At 37.4% G+C, this 23934-nt stretch overlaps 3 protein-coding genes across 6 annotated transcripts; 1 reads left to right on the top strand and 2 right to left on the bottom strand.

Moving 5' to 3' along the window:
* Positions 1–1115: 1115 nt before the first annotated feature.
* On the top strand, positions 1116–11839 carry LOC125205305 (paired amphipathic helix protein Sin3-like 5). Of its 4 annotated transcripts, none has more exons than XR_007173736.1 (23): positions 1116–1296; positions 1405–1448; positions 1567–1739; positions 2399–2554; positions 2650–2836; positions 2933–3031; positions 3104–3277; positions 3352–3523; positions 3928–4064; positions 4386–4461; positions 4685–4956; positions 5031–5185; positions 5461–5588; positions 5673–5927; positions 8079–8645; positions 9270–9325; positions 9758–10354; positions 10427–10527; positions 10618–10756; positions 10850–11002; positions 11109–11255; positions 11330–11441; positions 11526–11839. XR_007173736.1 is itself a non-coding variant. In XM_048104151.1 (23 exons), the coding sequence occupies exons 3-23, from the start codon at positions 1666–1668 to the stop codon at positions 11640–11642; spliced, it is 3885 nt and encodes a 1294-aa protein (XP_047960108.1). In that variant the 5' UTR covers positions 1116–1296; positions 1405–1448; positions 1567–1665; the 3' UTR covers positions 11643–11839. The 4 variants fall into 4 exon arrangements, 3 of the variants coding, with proteins under 3 accessions (XP_047960108.1, XP_047960109.1, XP_047960107.1); XM_048104151.1 differs by having other exon boundaries at positions 3355–3523; positions 11109–11269; XM_048104152.1 differs by having other exon boundaries at positions 9288–9325; positions 11109–11269.
* Positions 11840–12608: 769 nt separating this feature from the next.
* Positions 12609–13686, bottom strand: LOC125206402. The gene has a single exon (XM_048105660.1). It carries the CDS (start codon positions 13684–13686, stop codon positions 12739–12741), a length of 948 nt encoding a protein of 315 aa, XP_047961617.1. The 3' UTR covers positions 12609–12738.
* Positions 13687–14899: 1213 nt separating this feature from the next.
* Positions 14900–22202, bottom strand: LOC125207553 (DExH-box ATP-dependent RNA helicase DExH15 chloroplastic). The gene is made up of 16 exons (XM_048106944.1): positions 21628–22202; positions 21179–21354; positions 20985–21098; positions 20531–20639; positions 20371–20457; positions 19692–19810; positions 19002–19149; positions 18321–18920; positions 17973–18251; positions 17654–17860; positions 16830–17186; positions 16078–16314; positions 15720–15940; positions 15489–15588; positions 15257–15403; positions 14900–15176 (listed from the first exon to the last, which is right to left on the bottom strand). Exons 1-16 carry the CDS (start codon positions 22129–22131, stop codon positions 15078–15080), a joined length of 3504 nt encoding a protein of 1167 aa, XP_047962901.1. The 5' UTR covers positions 22132–22202; the 3' UTR covers positions 14900–15077.
* Positions 22203–23934: the final 1732 nt, after the last annotated feature.

Here is a 23934-nt window from a genome sequence, read left to right as displayed (position 1 = left end):
TAATCTTTGAGTTTAAGCTTTTAATTTATGGATCTTATGTTTGAAGCTGTAAATCCGAGTTCATCCATAGAGTTTGTGTTCATTTAAATTTTATGCATACTTGTTGAAGAAGAAAACATCACAATCCACTTTTTTTAGGACCACTTTTACTTTTTAGTTACTTTTTGCTTTTGTCCTTTACTTTCGAGTAGGTACCCTCCAGGCTTGTAGAGTAGCCACCCAACCACAACATACTCTTTGTTATTTCATATTGCCTTTTATAGTAACCGTTTTACTTTCCACATGTCTCCAAAACACCTTGTCCCCCATTCTCACGTACACAACCACATGTCGATCACTTTCACGCCCACCAGTCAGTAGAGTACCACATTTAATTCTTGTCTAGGTAGAGTCTCAACCCAAAGCGTGGTACCTAACCAAACCCTTCCAGATTATCACCACGATTATCCTAACGTGTCCATCTCTGTGGGATTCGACCCTTACCTCCACTATACTAGCCAGTAAAAGTGGGTTGAGGAATTTTATTGATACCAGGTTCATGTTGTCGTGCCAATGACTCAGCTAAATTGGAATTTTCATCCTGATCAGTTGGATACACTCTTGCATTAACACAACACCGAAAACCCTGCTCTTTCATTAAGTTAAAATCAAAGATTAAAACTATGCATATTTTTTATACTGTAACCAATTCAAACAAAAATTATTCAAATAAAATATAGTAAATCACAATTAAAAGTATCTGAATTAATATAAATATTAAAATAAGTAATATTACCTATTTTTGGAGAGTGAGGGTGTAAAAATGGCCTTTAGACTTTTATGGGTGTTTTTATCCGAAAATTTGATCAAAAAGTAAAAAGCATCTGAAACGAACAATTGGTGTATAATATAGTGACTGCAAATAATATTTTGCAAGTATAGGAACCGTAAATATTCCTCATACTGAAAATATAGACCTAAAAATGTTATTCACTCTAAAAAAAATTAAATAAAGGATTTGTAAATAAATTGCCATTGATAAAAATTACGAAATTGCCATTGATATGATGTAGTATTACGTTTGTCAACAGCTTCCCCTCCATATATACACCAACCGCACTGCATATACCCTCTCCTCTCTCTCATCTCTCAAACTCGTCTCTTTCTCTCTTGGTTCAGAAAAGACGAAGAAAACACTCTGAAATATTTCTAATCAAATTACATATTTACATATACGTCTGCATACGTGCAAATTGTGCATACATTGTTTCGCGCGAAGCTGGGATTAACTGTCTTCTGCTTCTTCATACGCCCAATGTAAAATAATTCTCCAACTTTTGCAATGCTGATTTTCTGAATTGTTGCCTTTCGTATGATTCAAGTAACGTGTCTGAAGCTTTGTGAAATTTTTGGGTTACTTTGCAGGATTTTTTTGATGATAGGATAATTTGGCGGTGATCACCGTAGAGGTATGGATTGAGGCTGGTCAATTTATGTTAATTACCGAATGGCGGTGCTTACTGGATCTAATTATCGACGCTTCTTCATGTAATTAAGTTTAGTAGTTTCATAATTACTTATCCGCAGGGTTTGTTGGATCGCAAAATTCTTTCCAATTTGAGTAAATAAAGCGTGATTGTTGAAGATTTTTTACAATTAGAGAGCAGCGATAGTTAGCGGATTGGGATGAAGAGGTCTAGAGATGATGTGTTCTTGACTTCTCAAATCAAGCAACCCGCCTTTTCTCCTGGCGTCGAGCAGTACGATTTTTTTTGGAAATTTTGTTTTGTTTGTTTGTTAGAATTTGATGCTTTATCTTTATTTTGCGCCAGCAGTGGTTTCTTGACTTGGTAATTATTGCTGCAAAGAACTTATCTTTATGCTATTTAGAATTGCTCATCATTGAGTTGCATGTGTTCTGCTGCCATTCTCTCCCAAATTTCACTACTTTTGGTTGCTTTCATGTTTCGTTTTAGGTCATCTATAGCTGGAGAGATAAGAACCTGGTTATTGTGTTTCTTCATTCTTTCGTGGTTGATGGTCTGTTGATATGATAATTCATAAAGAAAATTGAAAATACAATTGATTTTTCTGATCAACCTCAACTTTGTGGCACCTGTTGTGATTTCATTTGTTGATCACAGATTATAGTTACAAGTTTATAGTAAAAGCTATCAACATATAGACGGATCGAGGATTCTATGAAATTTGATTTTGTTGGCCTAATTGGCTAATTAGATCCTTATGTTTTGAAGTCTACTTAAAGATGAATATTTTACTTATTTATGTGCCTTTTGTGATGAGAAATTTGTATTACGGGTCAATGGAAGTTGCCTTTAAGTCTTTTTCAGCATTAGGGATTAAAGATAGTCATGTCCTATTACTTATCTGAAATTTGCATTCTGTTCGGTTGATGAAGATCTGGGCAAGTCCAATTGTCAACTGCAAGCAGCGCCCAGGGGCTGACAACAACGGATGCCTTTTCATATCTCAAATACATAAAGGAGGTTTTTCAAGACAACAAGGATAAATATGGAGAATTTCTTGATGTCATGAGAGACTTTAAATCTCAAAGGTGGTAGCCCGTTTTTCGCTCTTTTTATTTATCGCAATAACAAACTTGCAGTTCCCTGTTAAAAAGTTTGCACACTCTCCGTGTGGATTTTGCAGAATTGATACATCCGATGTCATATTGAGAGTGAAAGAGTTATTTAAAGGTAACCGGGACCTCATTTTGGGTTTCAATACCTTTTTGCCTAAGGGACATGAGATCATCCTCCCACCAGAGGATGAACCATATCTTAAAAAGAAGCCTATAAACTTTGACGAAGCAATCAGTTTTGTTACCAAAATCAAGGTATGGCCACTAAAGAACAATGTCCCCTTTCCCCCTGATCTCAATTCTTTATCGCATGCCATGTCCACCAATGGACTGACTTTAAAATAATTGCAGACTAGATTCCGAGGTAAAGATCATGTGTACAAAGCTTTCCTTGGGACTTTGAATATGTGCAGAAAGGAAGATAAGTCTTTGACAGAGGTTTATCAAGAGGTAGGCTAATGTTATTTCACATTCTTGAGTATTTGTTTCAGTACTACGAACGAACTAATGTTTTTTTTGTAGGTTTCTGTTCTTTTTCAGGGCCACGATGACCTTCTTGTCGATTTTACTCATTTCCTACCTGATACTTCGAGTGCGCCCTCTGTTCACAATGCACAGTCTGGTAGGAACCACAACCTACTTGGAGATGATAGAGGCTCTCTGATGACCATAACAAGGCCTGCACGTGTTGAAAAGGTAGTTTGATTTGAGTGCATTTGATGTTATTGTTCTTAATGTTAATTTTGCTATGCTTCTGCTACTTGTTTCAGAAGCCTGCAGTTTGTGATGGGCTTGTCAATCATTATGACCTCGAACAGTTCGAAAAGGACAAGGAAAAGGGAGAAGACAGACTAAAAAATGAGTGGGAACATGATGAGAGCTTAGGTCACAGAAGAAAATCTTCTCGCCGAGATGATTGTGCCATTAACCAGTTTCCCCGAGGTAGGAAAGATGCTGCGAGCATTATCTGCAAGCTCAGAACCAACTTTTTGTTAATTTATGTCACGTAGATAGTTATGAGTCTAGTATTAAATGGTTATAACGAACTCATTCATACTTCCACATTCATTTATCATAACCACCATTAATCAATGTTTTCAAATTCCTATATTCTATTTTTTTCTTGCATTGATTGTAAAAATATCATATTTTGTCCAATTCCCTGTTGGAACCCTATTGGGAGTTTCATTTAATAAGTTTTATATCAAAAATGAACTTTCTATTCTGGAAATCTCCTGCAATATTAGATGCAGTATATACGGACGCTAGGTTAAATGATTAGCAACTTGGCTAAAATTCATTTTAAATATCTAGGAAAAGCTAATTTTAGCTTGGATTTTTTGCAGGGATGCTGGAAATGGAGGCAGAATTCCGTGATAAAGTGAAAGATCGATTACGTGATACTGATATTGCTGAGAAATTTTTAGACTGCATTCGCTCCTTTAAAAGCAAGATTGCCACTGCAGCTCAGTTCCGGATACTGGTAATCTTTCTTCTCTTAGCCACCTTCTTTAGCTCCCTCTGCATCTTGATATCCCTACTTTCTAATTTTCTGGTGCTGCTTGTGAACTACGACAATGTAACAGTATCTTATGATGATTAAATAATATCAGTCTTAGAACACTACACTGTTTTGTACTCTTGGTCGATGTCAGTCACATTGTTAACTCCACAACAACAATTGTCCATATCTCTAGTTGCTAAATATTGCTGAGCAAAGTGAATGGACTCACTTTTTTATGTTATACTCCATATCTATTGCCTCCTGCGCTGACTAATTTGGATGGGAAATTTTTTATGTCAGGTGAGTAGCTTGCTTGGAACAGATACATATGTTACAGAGGCATGTGACAATTTTGTAACTTACGTTGAGAGGAATGGTAATCATTTATTATGTTTGCTTGCCAATAGTAATTTCACTTTTCTCTTGCTATTGGTTGTGGTCAAGTAGTGGAGTTAACCGCACTACATCTTATTGTTTGTCATACTTGTAAGTTTGCTTTTTAAAAACTATATTAACTTATATTGGAAAAAAAATCAGAAAGGAATGTAAATGTGTTTGAGAATAATATGTAAAAAACCAACAACGTTGTCTGATTTCAGCTTCAGGAAGCTTGCAGAACTCTAAACAAGTTTTTAGATTTTTAAAGCACGAAAGAGATGGAGATGATCATGACTGGGAAGACCGAGAGAAAAGAAAAGATTATGAAATTAGAGAAAGGGATAGATGTGATAGAGGTCTTGCCTCAAACACTAAAGATGTCAAGCTACCTTCTTATGCAAGTAAAGAGAAGTTTATGTCAAAACCCATTCAAGATCTCGATCTCTCTAATTGTGAGAGCTGCACTCCTAGTTATAAACTTCTTCCAGAAAATGTAGGTAACTGAATTTACTTCATATTTGAGTATTCTACGTATTTCACTAATCCATTGAGACTTCAATAAGGCAGTTTCCAGTTCCAACAGCGAGCTGGAGAACAAAGATTGGTGATGAAGTACTGAATGACCGTTGGGTATCCGTCACTTCAGGAAGTGAAGATTACTCATTCAAACATATGCAGAAAAATCAGTATGAAGAAATCTTATCCCGATGTGAGGATGATAGGTAAAATGCCTCGAAACTCTGTCTGTGGTTCATTGCTTGCTGAATGTACATCCATCTGTCGTATGTCTGATGGTTCGACCTTCTCCGGTATTAGTTAGTCAGTTGAGCCTCAAATTTATTTACCCTAATTATATTGTCCACGTGGAATGGCTATAGGCAGTGAGAACAGTTTAATGCTATTTGAAGCTTCTCCATCCTTTCCCTTTTATTCAAGGAGGAGATTGAATGGGTGATTTATGATGTCTAGACACTTAGTGATCTTATTGTGTTTCCAGGTTTGAACTCGACATGTTGTTGGATTCGGTAAATGCAACAGCCAAGCGTGTTGAAGAACTCTTAGACAGTATGAATGCTCATACAAATAAAATGGAAAGTTCAGTTTGTATTGAATATCGCCTGTCAGGTATAGTATGTTTCTAGTGATTTCGTCATAGTATATATACTGGTTGAAATATTTAATGGTTTTACCCTCCGTTTTTCCTTCCAGCAATTCACCTGCGATGTATTGAACGTTTATACGGTGACCATGGGCTAGATGTAATGGATGTATTAAAGAAAAATGCACCTCTAGCCCTGCCAGTTATTTTAACCCGGTTGAAGCAGAAACAAGAAGAATGGGCAAGCTGTCATGCTGATTTTAACAAAGTTTGGGCTGAAATTTGTTCTAAGAACTACCATAAGTCACTTGATTACAGGAGCTTCTACTTCAAACAGCAGGATACAAAGAACTTGACCGCCAAAGGTACTAGGATAATGTTATTTAGGATAATGTTATTTGGCTTGGTACCTTCTTAAATCATGATAAGGCTATGTTTCTCTGCATTGTAGTATTTTTATTGAAGGATTAGTACTCATATAATCACAAGGCACAAATTTAGGTACGAGAGATCACACATATAAAGATTATTGTCTATGTGTAGCCTAGAAAAAGCATCTGTTTTTGTTTTCTCTTGCAATGTGTGTGCACAAGAAATTTTTTAGACTGGCTTGCTATGAACATTTGCTCCTTATAAATGTGGTTCGTGAAATGTGGGTGTGTGGGTGGCTCTAGTTTGTGAGGGGATGTAGATTGGCTCAATGGAGAAAAATATACACTTGAAAAATAAAAAATGTGCTCTCTGCAAACCTGGCTAAATGTGTGACTAGGGGTCCATGAAACTTTCTGAAAATTGTGTCAAGTTTACACATGCAACATCTGCTAGATGCAAGCTTTTCCACACAAAATTTAGGGATGGCCTGCTTTGGTGCTTCTTGTTTGGGCAATTTTGAAGTATGTCTGCTCTGGCATCCTTTGTGCATATTTGTTTGTGGCTTCTTCTGTTTGAGTCTTATATGTAAGTGCTAGAGTTTCTTCTTGGTCACTTGATACTTTGTCCAGTTGTACTTTCTAGCTGTCATATGTTCTTACTGGAGTTTAATGGTTCATTGTTGGCAGAAGATTTGGTTTATGTTAATGTTGCTTGGTCCTATATGACGATATATATTGCAAAATGCCAGTCCCAACTGCACAAATTTATCACTATTTCCCCTTTTTGACCTTTGATATTTATTATTTCACCGGTTTCCAGTGCATTTACGCACTATAAATTTTGTCGTCTTCAGAGTAGTTGTAATTTAAGTTCCCCCTTTGGTCTTCGTTTTCATCGCCTTTCTTTTCCGCTTCTCCACCGCCGCCCGTTATCTCTCTCGCTTCTCTTTTTTTCTCGCTTGAATTTTCCCGTGGGTTCACTTCTCATCCATTCCTCCGTATATATGGTCATGCGGAACGCACTTGCCATTGATTTCTCAGAGTCAGGTATCTATGGTATTTACTTATTCCCAATTTCATTCCATATTGGCTTTCTATGATTTTAATAATTGAATTCATAGAAACGTAATGTTTTACCATTTTCATAGATAAAGTTCCTTTTTTGAGTTATCAGAAGTATACACAGTTCATCTGTGCTCCTGAGTTGCAATATTTGTGAAAGAGAAATCAAACAAAGAAAACTGGTTGTGCTCCTCCATATTTGATGAAACCCCCTTATCTGTGTTATTTTGATATTTATGTTGTAATATGGCTGTAACTTGTTTGTGGCGTTACAAATTTCTAGCTATTGCTTCCATGTCATGTGCGGTTCAGGTAGATTTTGCGGAGTAATCATTATAATCAGAATTTTTCATGACTTGACATGTAACCACTGAAATTGAAATGAAAAGGGACAGCTGCATAAATGATGCCTATTAACCTTCTTTTCTGTCAGAAAGTTTACTATGAATTTAATTTTAGATTTATGGAGTTAACTAGATATGAAATCTAGTTCCGCTGTCATAAATATACTTGCTACAAAATTCAGATTCAAAGAGTATGTTTAAAAAAGTTGTAGTTATTTCTCTGTTTAAATGAAGAATTCTGACTTTTGGTTGCATATTGCTGCACCTGAGTAACATCATTTTCATTTTGTTGGTAAAAGGATCATATGATATGTGGACACTGAGAAACTCGTTTAAATCTCTCTGGCATAGCTAATCAGTCATTCTCGGCACACTGTATATTCTCTTTTTACTTGGGTGATTTTGGCCGCCTTGATACTTTTTTTTATGTACGGTATAATTGTTTGTTTGGTATGAAGTGACATTATTGGTTTCTTATATGCTTTCTTTTATAATTTAATAATCAAGTAAAATATCTATATATATGGAAGGTCAATGTTATCTCATGTTAGCTCTCGGCCAATTGCAGCGACACATGAGCTCTAGAGCTATCTTCTGAATCATCTTATTTCAAGCATGAATAATTAATTATCCACATATTGCTCTAAATAGTTATATTTATATATCCTCTCACTAAAATGGCAATTGATAATAGGTTTTTTTCTGACAATGTATTTTTTTTGTTATTTCTTCTATTCAGCATTGTTAGCTGATATCAAAGAGATGAGCGAAAAAAATCAGACTGAAGATGAAATGGTCCTCTCTATTATTGCTGCTGCGTATACACAGCCCACTAAACCTGATATGGAGTTCGATTATCCTGATCTGGATATCCAAGATGATATATATCAGCTTGTGAAATATTCTTGCAAAGAAGTTTGTACACCTGAACAACGTGACAAAGTCATGAAGATCTGGACAGCCTTCATTGAGCCTTTGCTTTGTGTTCCTTCCCGTCCTCCCAGTGCAGAGGACGAAAAATATGTTGTTAAGGCTAACAATCATACAAAGCAAAACTTGAACCAAATTGGTCCCGAGAATAGAAGTACTGCCGATGAGGTTGCTTACTACGAACCTGCAGAAATATCAAAAGGTGGTCAACCAGAGAATTCCTTTTGCAGCGGGGTGCAAGACACACACAATACTAATGGGGATATTAGTGATGATTCTCATGGTGCATATAAATTTGCCAGTAAGAGTGGTATATTATGCAAGGCATCTCCAGTTTCTCTGCAAGAAAATGACATGAATGTGGAAACATTGAAGGGTGAGTAGTGAGTTCTATCATTTATAATATTGACAATAGGGGTGTATTAGGGTCCTCACAGCTCTTTAGTACTCCCTCCGTCCCAAGTTAAGCGAGTCATATTCCTTTTTGGGATGTCCCACTATAACTGAGTCATTTCCTCTTTTAGCAAAAAATCCCCTCTTTGACTTTATTATCCACCTGCTTTATTCTCACTTTACTTCTCTACTTTTCTCTCTCTCATACTTGATTCTCTGTACTCTAACTCTTTAAATATAAATTCCTTAAATCCCGTGCCCAAAAGAAGTGCTTCGCTTATCTTGGGACGGAGCCACAAATCATAGCCCTTGGATCCTTGGATTTGATGGTTGTGATAAGCTACATTATTAGACTAACATGCTACATTATTAGTCAAGCTACATTATTAGACTGATAATCTACATTATTAGATTACACGTGGCATTAATCTAACCGTTAAGATCACAAGATCCAATAGACTACAAGTGTTTCGATTTTGAACAATATTTACCATATGGATATGAATACATCCCATTGACAATATCCCACATCTAGTCCCCCTTACAATTCTACAGTAGAATTATGGACATCTATTAATTGTTTGATGTGTTGCTCATTTATCAAAAGCCGGCCATGCAAATGCAGATCGTGGGGTAGCAGTGTCTCCTAGTCGAGAAATCCAGGTATATTGAACTTTTCGGGTGATATTTTCTTGTTGAAGTTTACTGTCTGACATCTTCTATCCAATTGAACATTTTCTTTACAGTTTAACATATATGCTTAAGGTAGGTTTCGGGTTTCCTGAGCTTTTGAAAGATGCCACAGATGTGCATTTGAGCGAGGTGGCTAGTTAATGTTAAAAGAATTAATGAGCTAGTACATGTGTACATGCTGATGCCTCGTACTATTTAATTGTTGGCTATTGAGGAGTTTGTGATATTTTCCTATCAGAATATATTGCTTCAACAACTCCATTCAGTGCTGTCCTATAGATGTCAAAAAAAACATTTGAGGCCTATACATGCTGTAGTTTAACTTTCTTGAATAAACGTCTTTACATGGATCATTATCTGATATAAATATTATTTTTCTCATATATCTTCTGATTCTTGCAGAATGATGCCATCACAAAACTCACTTCATGTTCAACTGCGATGGATGTGGAAGAGGTCAAGGTTCAGAAGCATCACGAAGAAAATGAAAGTAGCAGTAAAGGTGAGCGGGAAGAGGGCGAATTATCTCCCAATGGAATTTTAGAGGAGAACGTGTTTGCCAACACCAAAGTGGAGCAGACTCTCTGCAAAAGTGATCCTAATGCTATGGAAATGGGAGCAGCAGTAGAAATGTGTATCAAGGAAGCTGGAGAAGAAACTGATGCTAATGCTGATAATGAAGGCGAGGAAAGTACTCGGGTCTCATCAAAAAGTGAACATGGCAATGATTCAAGAAGTGAGTCTGCAAATGGAGAAGAGTCCTCTCCTGAAGAACCTGATAATGATGCAGACCATGATAAGAAAGCTGAGAGTGATGGCATGGAGGCAGACTGTATGGAAGATGTCAATGACACTGAAGGAGCAATACCCATACCTGATAATCTTTTATGGGCAAAGCCTATCAGAGTGTACATCCCTAGTGCATTAAAATGCAAAGAAAAGTATTCTCATGTCTTCTATGGAAATGATTCGCTCTATTTGTTTTTCAGGCTTCATCAGGTAAAGAGTATATGTGGTTGTAGTGCAGTCATCAAATTTCATCCTCTTAACTCGCTATCCATGCTTTTACAGATATTGTATGAAAGAATGCAGACTGCCAAGTTGCACTCTTCATCTCCTGACAATAAATGGAGGGTTTCAAATGATGGGAATTCGGAGGATTCGTATGCTAGGTAGTTTACCTTGATCTTCTACTTGCTCTCCTTTTCTCTGGATGAAGCTCATATGAACATTAATAGTAAACTCAACATATTTTGCAACAGATTTAAGGATGCGCTACACAGTTTGCTAAGTGGATCCTCTGATAACGCGAAGTTTGAGGATGACTGTCGAGCTCTAGTTGGTTCTCAATCCTACATCCTTTTTACGATGGACAAGCTGATACATAAACTTGTCAAACAGGTTATTGCCATTAGATTTTTTCCCCCTTCCACTACATTTTTTAATAGAGTTTGCAGCTTCTGACCAAGATATTGGTCCCTGTAATTTCTGCAGCTACAATTCATTGCAACTGAGGAGACAGAAAATAAACTCCTCCAACTCTATTTCTATGAAAAAACAAGAAGTCCCGAATCATTTTCTGATGCAGTGTACTATAACAATGCCCAATTTCTTTTTCCAGATGATAACTTGTACCGAATGGAGTTTGTAAGTACCTCCTCCTAATCGCTCTTTGTTTCAACATTGGAAAGTTTGTGAAAATCATCTTGTTCAAATATATATTGACTACGAGGCCCAATTTGAACTTCTACAGTTGCCTGGCTCAATGCGTTTGACCATACAGTTGATGAAAAATGAGCTCTATAAACTCGACCCAGCAGCCAACTCCATAGACCCCAAATTCATGTCTTACTTGAACGATGAATTCCTGGCCATTCCCGAAAGTAACAAAAATCCCGGGGTATTCTTGAAGAGGTATTGCTGATTTTCTAAGCCATTCCTTCCAAAAAATATTAATCCCAGCTAAACTTACAGGAACAAAAAGCTATACTCAAGCGGAGACGAATATTCTGATACGTGCAAAGCCATGGAAGGACTTTTATTTCAAAATGGTGTAGAGATGAGGGTGAACTGTAGCTCATTGAAGGTGATTTTCCATTCCTTGTGCTGCACATACATTACTATACCTATTCCTCTCTTTTACCGACTCCTTTATTTGGCTGGTTTGTAGGTCTCATACGTTTTGGGCACGGAAGATTTCTTGTATCGGCCAAAGAAGAGGAGGAAGGCTCTGTATGGACATGAGCAGTTGCCAATGCAAGGAGAAACGATGCAAGTTGATGCTTAGAAGTAGTCAGTCACCATTCACCAACAACAAGTGGGCTAAACTTCCCTGTAAGTGTAGCAGAATGCAGTGAGACTGAGCTCTTCAATTAATAAAGGTGAATTGATGAAAACTCGAGTTATTTAAAATAAAGAATATTTATCCTTTCGCATCTGTGTTTACTATACTTTTAATGAAGTCAATAAACTGTTTTTACTTCACTACATTTCCATATTTATGGTTGCTTATATTTAGCCTTCCAAAATCTATTGGATTTCTCTATTGTGCTTGAGAATTGGGTCATTTTTGGTTTTTGGGTCATTAAACTATGTTTGCTAAAACTAGAATTGGGTCATTTTTGGTTTTTTCGTTAACTTCAGATATTGACTGATATCATAAACTATGTTTGATTGTGCCAATTACTCAACCCGATCCGACGTTGGTTTTTTCCAGTGTAATTTTAACTTTTGTGGCCTCTTTAAAATCCTATGCGGAAATGCCGGAATATTAAACAAAACGATATCGTAACACATTGTTGTTATTGTTCACAAAATAACTGGAATCAAAATTCGGGGTTATTGTTCATCTTTACCAAGTCACTCATCCTCCCACACCCAATTCTATTATATAAAACAAAAAACACAAATATGTTAGGGGTCCAATTAGCAATCTACATTACATTTCAATATCTTTGACTTTATAATTACAAATAATTGTAGTTGAAATAAATAATAAACTGTTACTTCTAGACACTTGTAATATAGGCCATCGCTTTAATGTTGTTGTTGTGATGTTCGTAGACCAAAACTATTAGCCTTGCAATTTCAAATTCTACACTAGTATAAAAAAATACTCATGTTTGTAAACCAATTATTGGTATTAGTTTCATTGCAAAATCTCACTCAGAATTTGTGGTGTTATTGCTCAATAAGAAACAATTAAAGATTGTATCTTTCGTCCATTATGTAATGAGTAATGACACATCACACATGAACTGAATACTTGGGCAGTAAAATTTCATTATAAGCAAGAGTGTGGAGAAAATTAGGCAGCCAAACACTCCAATTAAAACCTAATCACACATTGATTTAAACCATTGCAATGAAAAGCAAAGCATAACCTAACTACCAAGTTTAGCCACTTCACTCTCTAACACACGATTCACAGTTTCAACCACTAGTTTGCAAGCTTCATCGCCATCAGATCCATCTGCTTCACTAAATTCATTGGTATTAACATCATCATCTTTATTACTCATCTTGATCCTTTCATCTCCACTTTCTTCTACACAAAATCCCTCTGTAGTTTCTACTGCTTCAGCTTCCAATCCACCATCAAATACACCTTCCTCATCATTTCTCCCACACAGATTCTCATCATTCTCACCTGTTGAATGTGTGTTCTCACCATTGAACTCTGTCTCATTTTCAGACACATTCTCAACAACCTCCTCACCAGCATCGTCTCCTCGCCCTCCCTGCCTTTCCAGCAACATCAGCCTCCTTCTCAGATCACCCATCTCCCCCTCCATCAAGAACAGCCTCTCCTTGAGATTCAAATTCTCCTCCTCCAGCTGTGCAATGTGACTATCTTGATCATCGACCCGATTTTCTAAAATATTGTGATGCTCCATCCCACCAACAGCATTGCCACTATTTGGATCATAGAGCATCTCAAACCTACTCAAATCATGGTCTAGCCTCCTCTCTACCTCAACATGCTCTTCCATGTCGCTCTCACTCGACCCGCCCCCATCTTCCTCCTCGTCTTCATTCCCGAGAGATCTCAGCCTTATCAACCCCTTCATCGAGCCATAGCCATCCACGCCCCACTCCTCCTTCGCCATGTTCCCCAAAACTTCAGTGGAAGGGGACAAGATTGGGGTCGGCAAAACAGACGGAGTAGCCGGGAATGGAGAAACCACCGGTGCTATCCCACCGCTTTTCTTCGGTGGAACGAATGTGTAGGGTTTATTAAAGTTGAATTCGGTTACCTGCGGCATATTCAACATATTCCGATTCATATTCATCAGCTGCTGCTGGTTCATCATTCCTGCTTGGTCGTTCATTTCAATCGATCGATTCAACTTTTCTTATCAAAAAATTGATTGTAGAAATCGGGGAACAGATCAGAAACTATAATTTCGATCGAGTTAATATATGATATATTTGTCACTAACACATGTAAAATTCCAGATTCTTTCGAAGGTCGAGGAACCCCAAGAAATGTAAAACTAGAAAAATAACAGAGGTTGGGAATCAGAAATTGCAGGATCCGGGAATACAGCTTCGAGATTTTTCTTAAAAAAAAAACTGTATTCGTGAAAATAGAAATTCAACACTAAATAGCTGAGACGGTTTGTCGATTAAACGAATTCCATACAAGAAATCGCTCGCGAGAATTCAATCTTCACGTTTCTAAAATTTGGGAATTTGGTAACTTTTATGAAAGAATATTAAGAGGTGCCTGCAGTTTTTATAGCGGTTCACCAAGGCAATCAACGGTTGAAGATCTGTTGGGTAGACAACGGCTGAGATTGAAGACGCGTGTCGAATTTGACTGGCTGTCAGAGGAGAATGAGTCGGTTCCGGTTTCCCTCCCAAAATTCCCAACTTAATTAATTTTTGTTAATGTGCAAATCATAGTTACTTAATATGAGAAATTTTATCATTTTGAGATTGTGGGGGTAACTTCTTTCTAATAAAGCTTATAGTCATAAACAAAAATTACTCTCAAGAAAGATTATATAAGCAAGATACAAATAGAAAATTAATTTTTTTCTAAACCAATGTAAAAATTGAATTTTTAGGGCTCAACTATGTACACATAATTGCTCCCTCAGGCCTATAAAAATAAGAACATGTGAAATAGTGCAAGAATTAATGTATAATTAGTAAAGTAAGAGAGAAGAAGAAATTTTAGTTAAAATATTATTAATGGATAGTAGACTAAAATGATTATTAGTTTTAAAGGTGCATTCTAGTAGTATAAATTATAAATAAATTGATATATATGAGTAATGAATTGAAGAAAACTTTTCATAAATGGAAATGAGCTCATTTTATTTTTCATGAATGGAAATGAACTAATATTCCAGATGGAATATTATTTTCGGATGATAATTCGTTGGAATAAAAATAATTGTATTGCGTTGATTTCATTATTTTGTCAAAATTATTCTACATTTATTATGCACTGGTGTGCCATTTATTTGTGTGAGCATGAAGGAAAAAGAATAAGGCTAGTTTTAGAGTAATTGCATTTCCCACCAAGAACCCAAATTTAGAAAAGAATAAGATAGCAATAGGATAATAGGATGATGATGAAGAAGATTACAAGTTTCAACAACTTGAGATATACGTATAAAGAATGATGATCTCTTTTTTTTTCCTTTTTATTCTTTGGGAAGCAAAGAATGATGATAAATTAATACTAGCAGAGAACTGGGCAACTATGCTATCATCCTACCAATTCACTAATGGGTGGACGGTCCATGACGCTCGAAGCTTTCACAGCGTTGCTTTTGAGCCGTGGATCAACATCAGGCAATTTAGGCACCTGCAACCAACCAACAGGTCAATTACAAGAGCTGTTGACACTCTAGTTAGCCAGAAACTCCAATGGAAAGAGAGCCTCACCTGTGCTAATAGATCAATGGTTCGTCGTAAAAGGCGTGCTAGATCTCCTTCGTCCATGGCACACTCCATCATAATCTCTCTCCATGTTAGACCAGAAGCCCAAGCTTCAACCATGCCCGCGAATTGGCTATCCAGGCAGCAAGGAATCTACAAACCCCCCATTTCACTTCAGCATTACTAAACCACCTATTACTACATACGTTATTCCCTTCACTCAAACAAGACTAGTTACCTGCACTCCATGCTTTTCCTGGAGATCCAAAAGTGAGCTCTTCAGTTCATCCAAAAAGGCGATCACATTCATAACAGTGGACGAGGCTTCATAAATATAGCTGCACAAACCCAAAATGAAGGTTGGCGGAGTTTTTCATTCATTTTATCAATGTTGCATACAGCTATAAGTAATGAATGGACTGCAACCCTCAGCATGAAGTACTTGGAGCAAATGTAACTTGAAACATACCTATTATTTTTCCATGGCCGAACTTTGATTCCTTCAGACACTAAACCTCCACAAACCGCAGCAAGCTGTGCAGGTTTCAAATCAACAAGGACTTTATTTCGAAGAACCATTGCTAACCAGAGTTCATTCTCCCCACGAATTGCAGCAGCAGTTTCACCCAGGGGAAATATAAAGTGTGAGTTGATATCCAATGCCCTGACTTCATGTATGACATTGCTGATCTGGGAGACACAAATGGTTTAGTAAAATATTTTCTACTCGTAGCACTTAGTTAAGCTTAAAAGAATGATATTGCATATTATTCAAGAAAAAAAGAACATCTTGAAGCTGGCATTTGCATTAGTGACTTTCATATTACCTGAAGAAATTCCTTCCAGCCAGATGGTTCTATCTGCTCTATTCGAGTGGACAAACGAAGTGATCTAGCCTTCAATCTCCGTATCTTTTCTTCGTTAAATTTGGCTGTATCTAGAATCTTCTTGTATTCTCTGAAGCCTTCTGTTCGTGCTATTTTTTTCTTCAGACGCGAAACTTTGTTTCTTTGGTCCTTGTAGCATTGGACAGCATTTTTGTATGCTTCAGAGAACTTCAGGACCTAAGGCCATAGCAGAAACAACCAGCTGTCAACTGTGAACTACTGAGGAACTGAAATTATAAGATAAATCAAAATAGAAGCCATCGCTTATGTCACATGCAAATTATAATTCAAATACAGAGTTGAGATTAGCACACTGTAAGAAACCATCTTGTTTTCTGCTCATACGATGGTCTTATGGGTCTTACCAACTATGCAAGTATATTGATAGGCATTATCAATAATCTGCTATTTACTTTTGTATATTATAATGGAAAATGATGGTTAGCATTAATTTCATTATTTTTTTTCAAACTTGATAAGCCTCCTAGCCCACTGTTTAATATAATATTCTGATGCACCATGGCCAAAATATACATTATGATGCTGCAAAATCAACCACGGTAGGTAGCTTTTTTAAGCAACCATGTTTTTGCAAAAAAGTTTAGAACACATTAAAGATCACAACTTCGAAAGAATTGCAGCATGTTAATAAACACCAATGTATGCATCTTACTAATTAATTGTTCAATTACCTCATCATCATCAGAGAGACTACTCAAGACTGGCACATTTAAACTCCACGACCACGTCTCAAGTGATCCTTCCATGCACCATAAACCACCAAATTCTGAGTCTGCAACCTTTTGCCACTGCATATCTCCCTTATCAAGCAGACTCGACATTATTTCATGAGGTAAAGCATCATCTTGAGTCAAGGCAACGTTGGGAAATCCAGTTTTATAGATGGTTCTGATCCATTTCTCAGTGAAAAGGTACCAAGAGTTATCCGAACCAAGTGCTACATAATACGATGGTTCAGCAGCATGTTCAGGCTCAGCATCACTTGAATTTCTTCCATTAGTCAGCGCAAAAGAATCAGATTCGTGAACCTGTAATCCGGGATAAACCGCATTAAAGAGATCTCAGCAAAGGGAAGGAATGAAAACTAAGACACTGAACCAGAATTTTCTACTTCTCCATCCTCTTCTTCTCTAACAAATGCAGTTCTATGCATTACTAAATCAAACAATAGAGTATGGCACCTTTAAGAAATAGGTGTTCTTCATTACAAATTTATATTAGCATACACTTCGATATGGAAGTGTATGATATCTTCATCAGTTATAGCAACCTTTGAAGGAAAAAACATCAACAAGGAAGAAACATATTTGAGGGATTGCTAAAATTTGACAGGATGCCACGAACCACCATGTACACGCAAGATTGACACAGAATGAGTCCATTGGTGAAACCAGTCAAATGACATCTCCAAAGCTTTATGATGATTTTAGTGATAAACTTGAGAAGATTTCCAAGTTAGAACAAAGGGAGAGAAACTTAAGCGGGTCAGGCTTACCATATCTTTCAATTTTAAAGTCTTTAAAGAATCAACCTTCCCCAAATAAACAGCAGGGATTTGATGCAGAACACCGTCTGCATCAGTATGCTGGAGACACATAAAAGGTAAGTGCTCATTCCCAAGCTCCTCGAGTAGGGGCTTTAAAGAATAAATTCTCTCCCATTCCACTATTTTCCGAAGTTCAGAGCGAATACGTTTCTCTACCTGATAAGAAAAGTCAGAATGATTGTTCTTACAATAAGCAGAAGGTCTTGTTACAATATGCATAACAACAGGATTCTTTGATCAAGGTAGAAAAGTTAGCAAAGTTAGATACCCTCAATTCTTCCTGAAGATCGGCAATCTCTTTGTAAGATGTATGTGACAGTAATTTTTTACTCTTCTTATCGATAGCTTCATCTGTAATTTCCGACGCCAGCAACTGTATCTCAGTCTGTATCCTAGCGAGCTCCTCCTTAGCAGCAAGCATGACATTGCTCCCCACATAATTTCCGAAACTTTGTTCAACCAACTTTCTTGCTTCTTCCAATGTCCGACCAGATTGTGAGTTATTCAAGTCATCTGATTCAGCCGAGCTACGTGCAAATTTTGCGCCCTGCAAAGGATGATGGATCTGTATAAGATGGAGATCACTATACTGATGAGTGTTTTGTTAAGAGCATACCGCAAGTAGATTAAGCACCATCCCATACGAAGCTGTAAACTGTGAAACAAGAGGTTCTAGTCCAGAAAAGAGAACTTTGCAGCATTCTTCAGCTCCTTCATATGGTGTTTGAAGAAGAACGACATGACCCTTTTCATCAATGCCTCTACGGCCAGCACGTCCTGCCATTTGTAGCAGCTCATTGGAACTTAAAAATGTGCGACCACTGTCAATCCTTTTGGTCAGAGATGACACAACAGCAGTTCTTGCAGGCATGTTAATTCCAGCAGCAAGAGTTTCCGTGGCAAAAACAACCTTCACAAGCCCCTTTTGGAAAAGCTCCTCAATGAACGATTTCCAAAGGGGAAGGCAACCAGCATGATGAGCAGCAACACCTCGAAGAAGTCCTTTTGCAGAAGATTCCCTAACAGCATCAGGATATTTAACACGAAACTTTTTAAGTGCAAGCTCTACTTCGGTTATCTCACAATCATCCAACAGGTTGCAGTCTTCAAGATATTGAACAGCAGCATCACAACCTTTTCTGCTAAAGATGAACCAGACTGCTGGAAGCATATCTCTTGCTTTAAGATGCCATAATGTATCTACAACTTGAGGAACCTGTATTCTACCAGAATGAGAAAAATGATCTCTGATCCGGATATACTTTTCCACTGAGGATGAACTAATGATAATTCATACCTGCGACCGGCGTATAGAGTTCATGTCATGCTTTGTAAGTGGAGGAACATCAAACTGATATTTCTTTGATTTCCTTCTTCTAGGATTCTCATCCTTGTATACATTATCTCTTGAAGAATCAAGCTGTAACTGGTTTAGGGACAGCTTCCTGTACTAATTAAAATAGATTGCAGATAATTATGAGTGCCATACCTGTTAGTACTAGTTTCAACTGCAAATTAAGAGCAAGCAGCTATAGGAAAACTGTCAAGAGTATCACAACTTCTCTTTCTTTGCCACCAAAAACTCAAATTCATCAAGCAAAAATAGCTATAGGAAAACTGTCAAACTATATAGGAGCCATCCCTTCAGGCATTGATGTATGTTGCACTGATAATACATATATGATAGAAATCAAAGACGAGATACTTTGGCACCTCTCTCTTCTTAGCATGAAGAGAGAAGATCAGAAAAAAATCCAAGGGCTACTTTCTCACCACTTGCACCACAAAGCTAGCCCAGACGGACTCTCCAAAGCTAGGGGCCAAAAATCACTATTACGGTTTTCATGTAATTCACTATGCAACGAGCTAATGTCCAGATAACCAATTCAGTTCAGAGATGATACTTCCCCAAATGTGAATCAACCTAACTAATTAACCCGAATAGAAATACAAAATCCAAACCCTAGCAATATCTAGAAGAAATCACCTGTTCATGCTAGTGCCTTTTTGATCAAGAAGTGGTAACAATGCTGTCTTTGTTGAGAAGTGCCAAGTCAACGGAACCGGACGCTTGGATGATGTTACCAACTCAGTTTTTCCATGAATCTTTTATGCACAACGGAAGAACAAAGCATTAGATATGAATACTATATGAGAAAATGGATGCCAATTTGTTGGATGTATAGTTCTCTAGAAGACCAATTGCAGATAAGTAATGAAATATAATATTACAAAAAACACTCATACATGGAACTCTTTCTTGCAGTAGAAATGTACTGTAGCTCATTTATCAAGCTCAAAAAACAACATGGTCTTACCTTCTACAAAAAATTCCCTCCAACTCCCTAAACCAAACTTAATTAGAAAAACAAAAACTGAAAATGAGTTAAAATGTGAAAAAATGAAAATAAGCTGCAGCTTAATTTTTAATAAGTCCTCAAACACTACAATAAGAAATTAGTACTCCACTTTTAACCAGGATGAACTATGATGATGTACAATGATAGTTTATCGCACCTTTAATTGAAGTTATACATTTTAGGTAGACATCCTTACAGGATATTAAGAATCCTAACCTGCAGAATTCTAAGTAATTCTGAAAAAGTACTTTTTCATATACTACCTTGCACAAGAACTGCATGAAAGTTCAAGAGAAGATGCAGTACCTGACCAATCCAACCTGCCAACTCATCTGGATTTGCAACAGTGGCAGAAAGACATATTAATTGCACTTGTTTGGGGCAGTATATCACCTATATAAGCAACAATTAACAGCGTGAGTAATTATTTAAATTCTGGCTTTCTGTATAATATAAAATGACTCACAATTTCTTCCCAAACTGTACCCCGGGATATGTCGCTCAAGTAATGCACTTCATCCAAAACAATCACATCCACATCAGAAAGCATACTTTCAGAAGAATCTGTTCCAACACTGTATCACAAATATATCCACAAGCATAAGTAAAATAATGATGTCTCGGTCACATAGACGTACGACGGATAAGAAAATATTACCCTGGAAGAGACATCAGCCAATATAATAGCATTGAATCCAAGGAGTAAAATGCAGAAAAGTATTCAGAAATAAATTTATGAGCCAAACAAACCACTTTATGATAAATATTAATTCTTCCAAAGTCAACAAAGAAGCTATGCTGATCAGTATCACCAACATAAAGGAAAGGGTTTGCTTAAGACAAACTTTCAACTTTCATATCATGTTTCCTACTGAACAATATTGAAAGAAAGTTAAGAAACATCACATTAAAATAATCACCTCCGATATAGCATGTTGCGCAAAATCTCTGTGGTCATTATCAAAATTTGAGCATCTTTATTGACAGCAGAATCTCCAGTGAGGAGTCCAACATTAGTATCACCAAATGTCTCACTGTGAAACCACGTACGACATATGAAATTAGTGATCCCCGAAATTTTATCAATAACAACTATCGACACCCGCATTCTCACCGAAAGTCACGAAACTTCTGATTTGACAAGGCTTTCAAAGGAGTAGTGTAAAACAATCTCTTTCCTCGGGAAAAAGTAGCAACTGCAGCAGCTTCAGCAATCAACGTTTTTCCACTACTAGTTGGTGCAGAAACTACAACTGAAGAACCTTTCAGGAATGCTTGAATGGACAATCGCTGCAAAAAGACAGAAATTGAACTTCACAAGTACATATAATACACCAAAATTCTCAACAAGACTGCAACTACTAATTCATCCACCTATAAGCAATTTTAATTAACACATTGATCATTATAATCAGCAGCCAAAATACAACTTTAGGCATCTGCAACATTTATGAAAAACTAAATAAATATTCTGCTTTCAATCGTGTTTGTTGAAACCTAGCAATGTCATAAACAGAAGATTGCTGTATTTTAGTCTTTCGACCTAGGAAGAGAAGGGAAGACCTGGAACTTGTCAATTCTGAAGTCGTAAACAGAGGCGAGCTCCTCGACATCAATGATGTCCTCACCAAACTCCCGCACCTCATTCCTAATCCTCTCCACTCTCTGCCACTTGAACTCCTCATATCTGGGGCCAACACCTTCGGTCGCCTCCAAAACCTCTTCGTCCTCTTCATCTCCGTACTGTTCGCTGATTTCACCAGCAACGACGTCGTACTCCTCTGCCGCCACGTCGTCCTCTTCTTCGTCGTCGTCGTCGGATTCAACTTCAATATCATCGTCGGAGAGCTGAGAAGACGAACCGACGGGGAATACTAAATTCGGGAATTTGTGAGTTGCTGCGAAACGCGAGTACCTGTTGGAATTGAGTAATTGCGGGTACTGGAAGTTGAGGCGGGGATAAGGCCTGAAGAGAGGCAATGGAGAGAGCCCCTTGGTAGTGGTTGCTGTGAATGGATATGGAGAAGGTGAGGGAGAGAGGAAGGAGTGAATGGAGGATGCTTTCATGGCGGGAGAGAATTTCAGAAGCACGACTCCCTTTTTCCCTGTCCAAGGAGATAATTTCGTGGTGACCAATTTCGATTTTATGAATTTTATTTTTTCTTTAATACCCATTATGCAAATTATCCGTTTTAAATATATTTGTGAAATTACGACAGACAACCAAAGTACTCTCGGCAAATACAAATAAATAAGTCTCGATCACTAGACAAATACCGCTCCCTCCGTCCCACATAATTTGCTCCATTATTCCATTTTGGATCGTCCCACATAATTTATTCCATTTCATTTTTATCATTTTTTATAGTGAACCTCATATTCCACTAACTCATTCTTTCTCACATTTTATTATAAAACTAATACTTTAAAAGTATGACTCATATCCCACCAACTTTTTCAACTCACTTTCCATTAGATTTCTTAAAACTCGTGTCGGGTCAAAGTGTCCAAATTATCTGGGACGGAGAGAGTACTCCCTTCAATCCCATTATGTTGTAAGAAAAATGTGAGGGAAATAGAAAAGTCTCAAGCTTTTCATATGGCCAAGTCTTTTGGCTTTTCACCTTAGGTAACCTCCAATATGTTTATGAGGTGCCTTAATACAGAGACCTCTCGTGTTGCCACTCATATCCTATAAATAGGCGTGGATTTGAGAGATGAGAATACACCATCAATCATTCTCTCTTCTCTCTAAGATCTCAAGCATTCTAGTTCGCATATAGAAGCATTGCATAGCTCGGTTCTCGCCTCCAATTCAAGTTCGCCGGAGCCTACGAGTTTGAGGTAGGAGGAAAGTCGTTTCATCTTTGGGGACGTTGCGTCAATCCGTGAGCACTAGCCAGGGCGTATCTCGTCTTGCGGAGAGAGGGTTACCTCGACACGACTTAAAGAAGACAATAGTTTGCATCTTGTTCTTTTATTGTATTTCTTTTGTTTTATTTACCTTCTAGTTTTTGGTTCTTTTGTAATAGCAAGAGTTGTCCGTGTAAAGGCTACACTATTTCCAACAATCGCAAGACGAGACAGTGTACTCTTGCCATCATCATGTCGTCCGAAGCTGGAGGAAACATGAAATTCAAAGCTGGAATGAAGCAACAAACAGTCGCAATGTCGATGCACAATGAAGTGGTTAATTCCTTGAGATCCATTCTCTTGAGAATTGTGTTTATCGTTTGTCATTTGACAAGCAAGACCAATTTATATTTGGTAGTAGTAATTGGAATGCATTGGTTGTTGATACCAATGCACATATGGTTCAATATAATTGTGTACTTATCGTTAGAGACAATATTGTGCAAATTATTTGAACGTGTTGTTATAAACAACAAAGATCACACGGTGGTCGCAATGGTCTCCGACGTGAACCATGGTAATAATCCAAATGAATGGTTTGTTGATACGGGTGCCACATGTCATGTGTGCCCCGAGAGAAGCGTTTTTTCTACATACAAATCTGTTAGAGGTAGAAAAGTACGCATGAGAAACCAAGCCTCTTCTGAGGTGGTTGGTGTGGGTAACGTGTTCCTAAAATTAGGATATGGAAAGGTTCTCACCCTTAAGGATGTGCTGCATGTCCCAGACATCCGAAAGAATTTGGTGTCAAGCTCACTTCTAGTCAATCATGGATTTTCACTAGAATTTGAGTGTGAAAAGGTTATATTGACCAAGTATGGAAAATTCATAGGTGAAGGCCACCTAGTGAACGGGCTTTTTGAGCTAAATGTTACGGTCATTCACCGTGGAAAAGGAATAAGCAATAAGGAAGATGACACGTCCTCTTATTTGCTTGAAAGCTCTGATTTATGGCAT

This window comes from Salvia hispanica, chromosome 2, assembly GCF_023119035.1.
Source record: "Salvia hispanica cultivar TCC Black 2014 chromosome 2, UniMelb_Shisp_WGS_1.0, whole genome shotgun sequence".
NCBI classification, from domain to species: Eukaryota; Viridiplantae; Streptophyta; class Magnoliopsida; order Lamiales; family Lamiaceae; genus Salvia; species Salvia hispanica.
The sequence above is the reverse complement of the archived record's forward strand: the minus strand, read 5'-3'. Positions and strand labels throughout refer to the sequence as shown.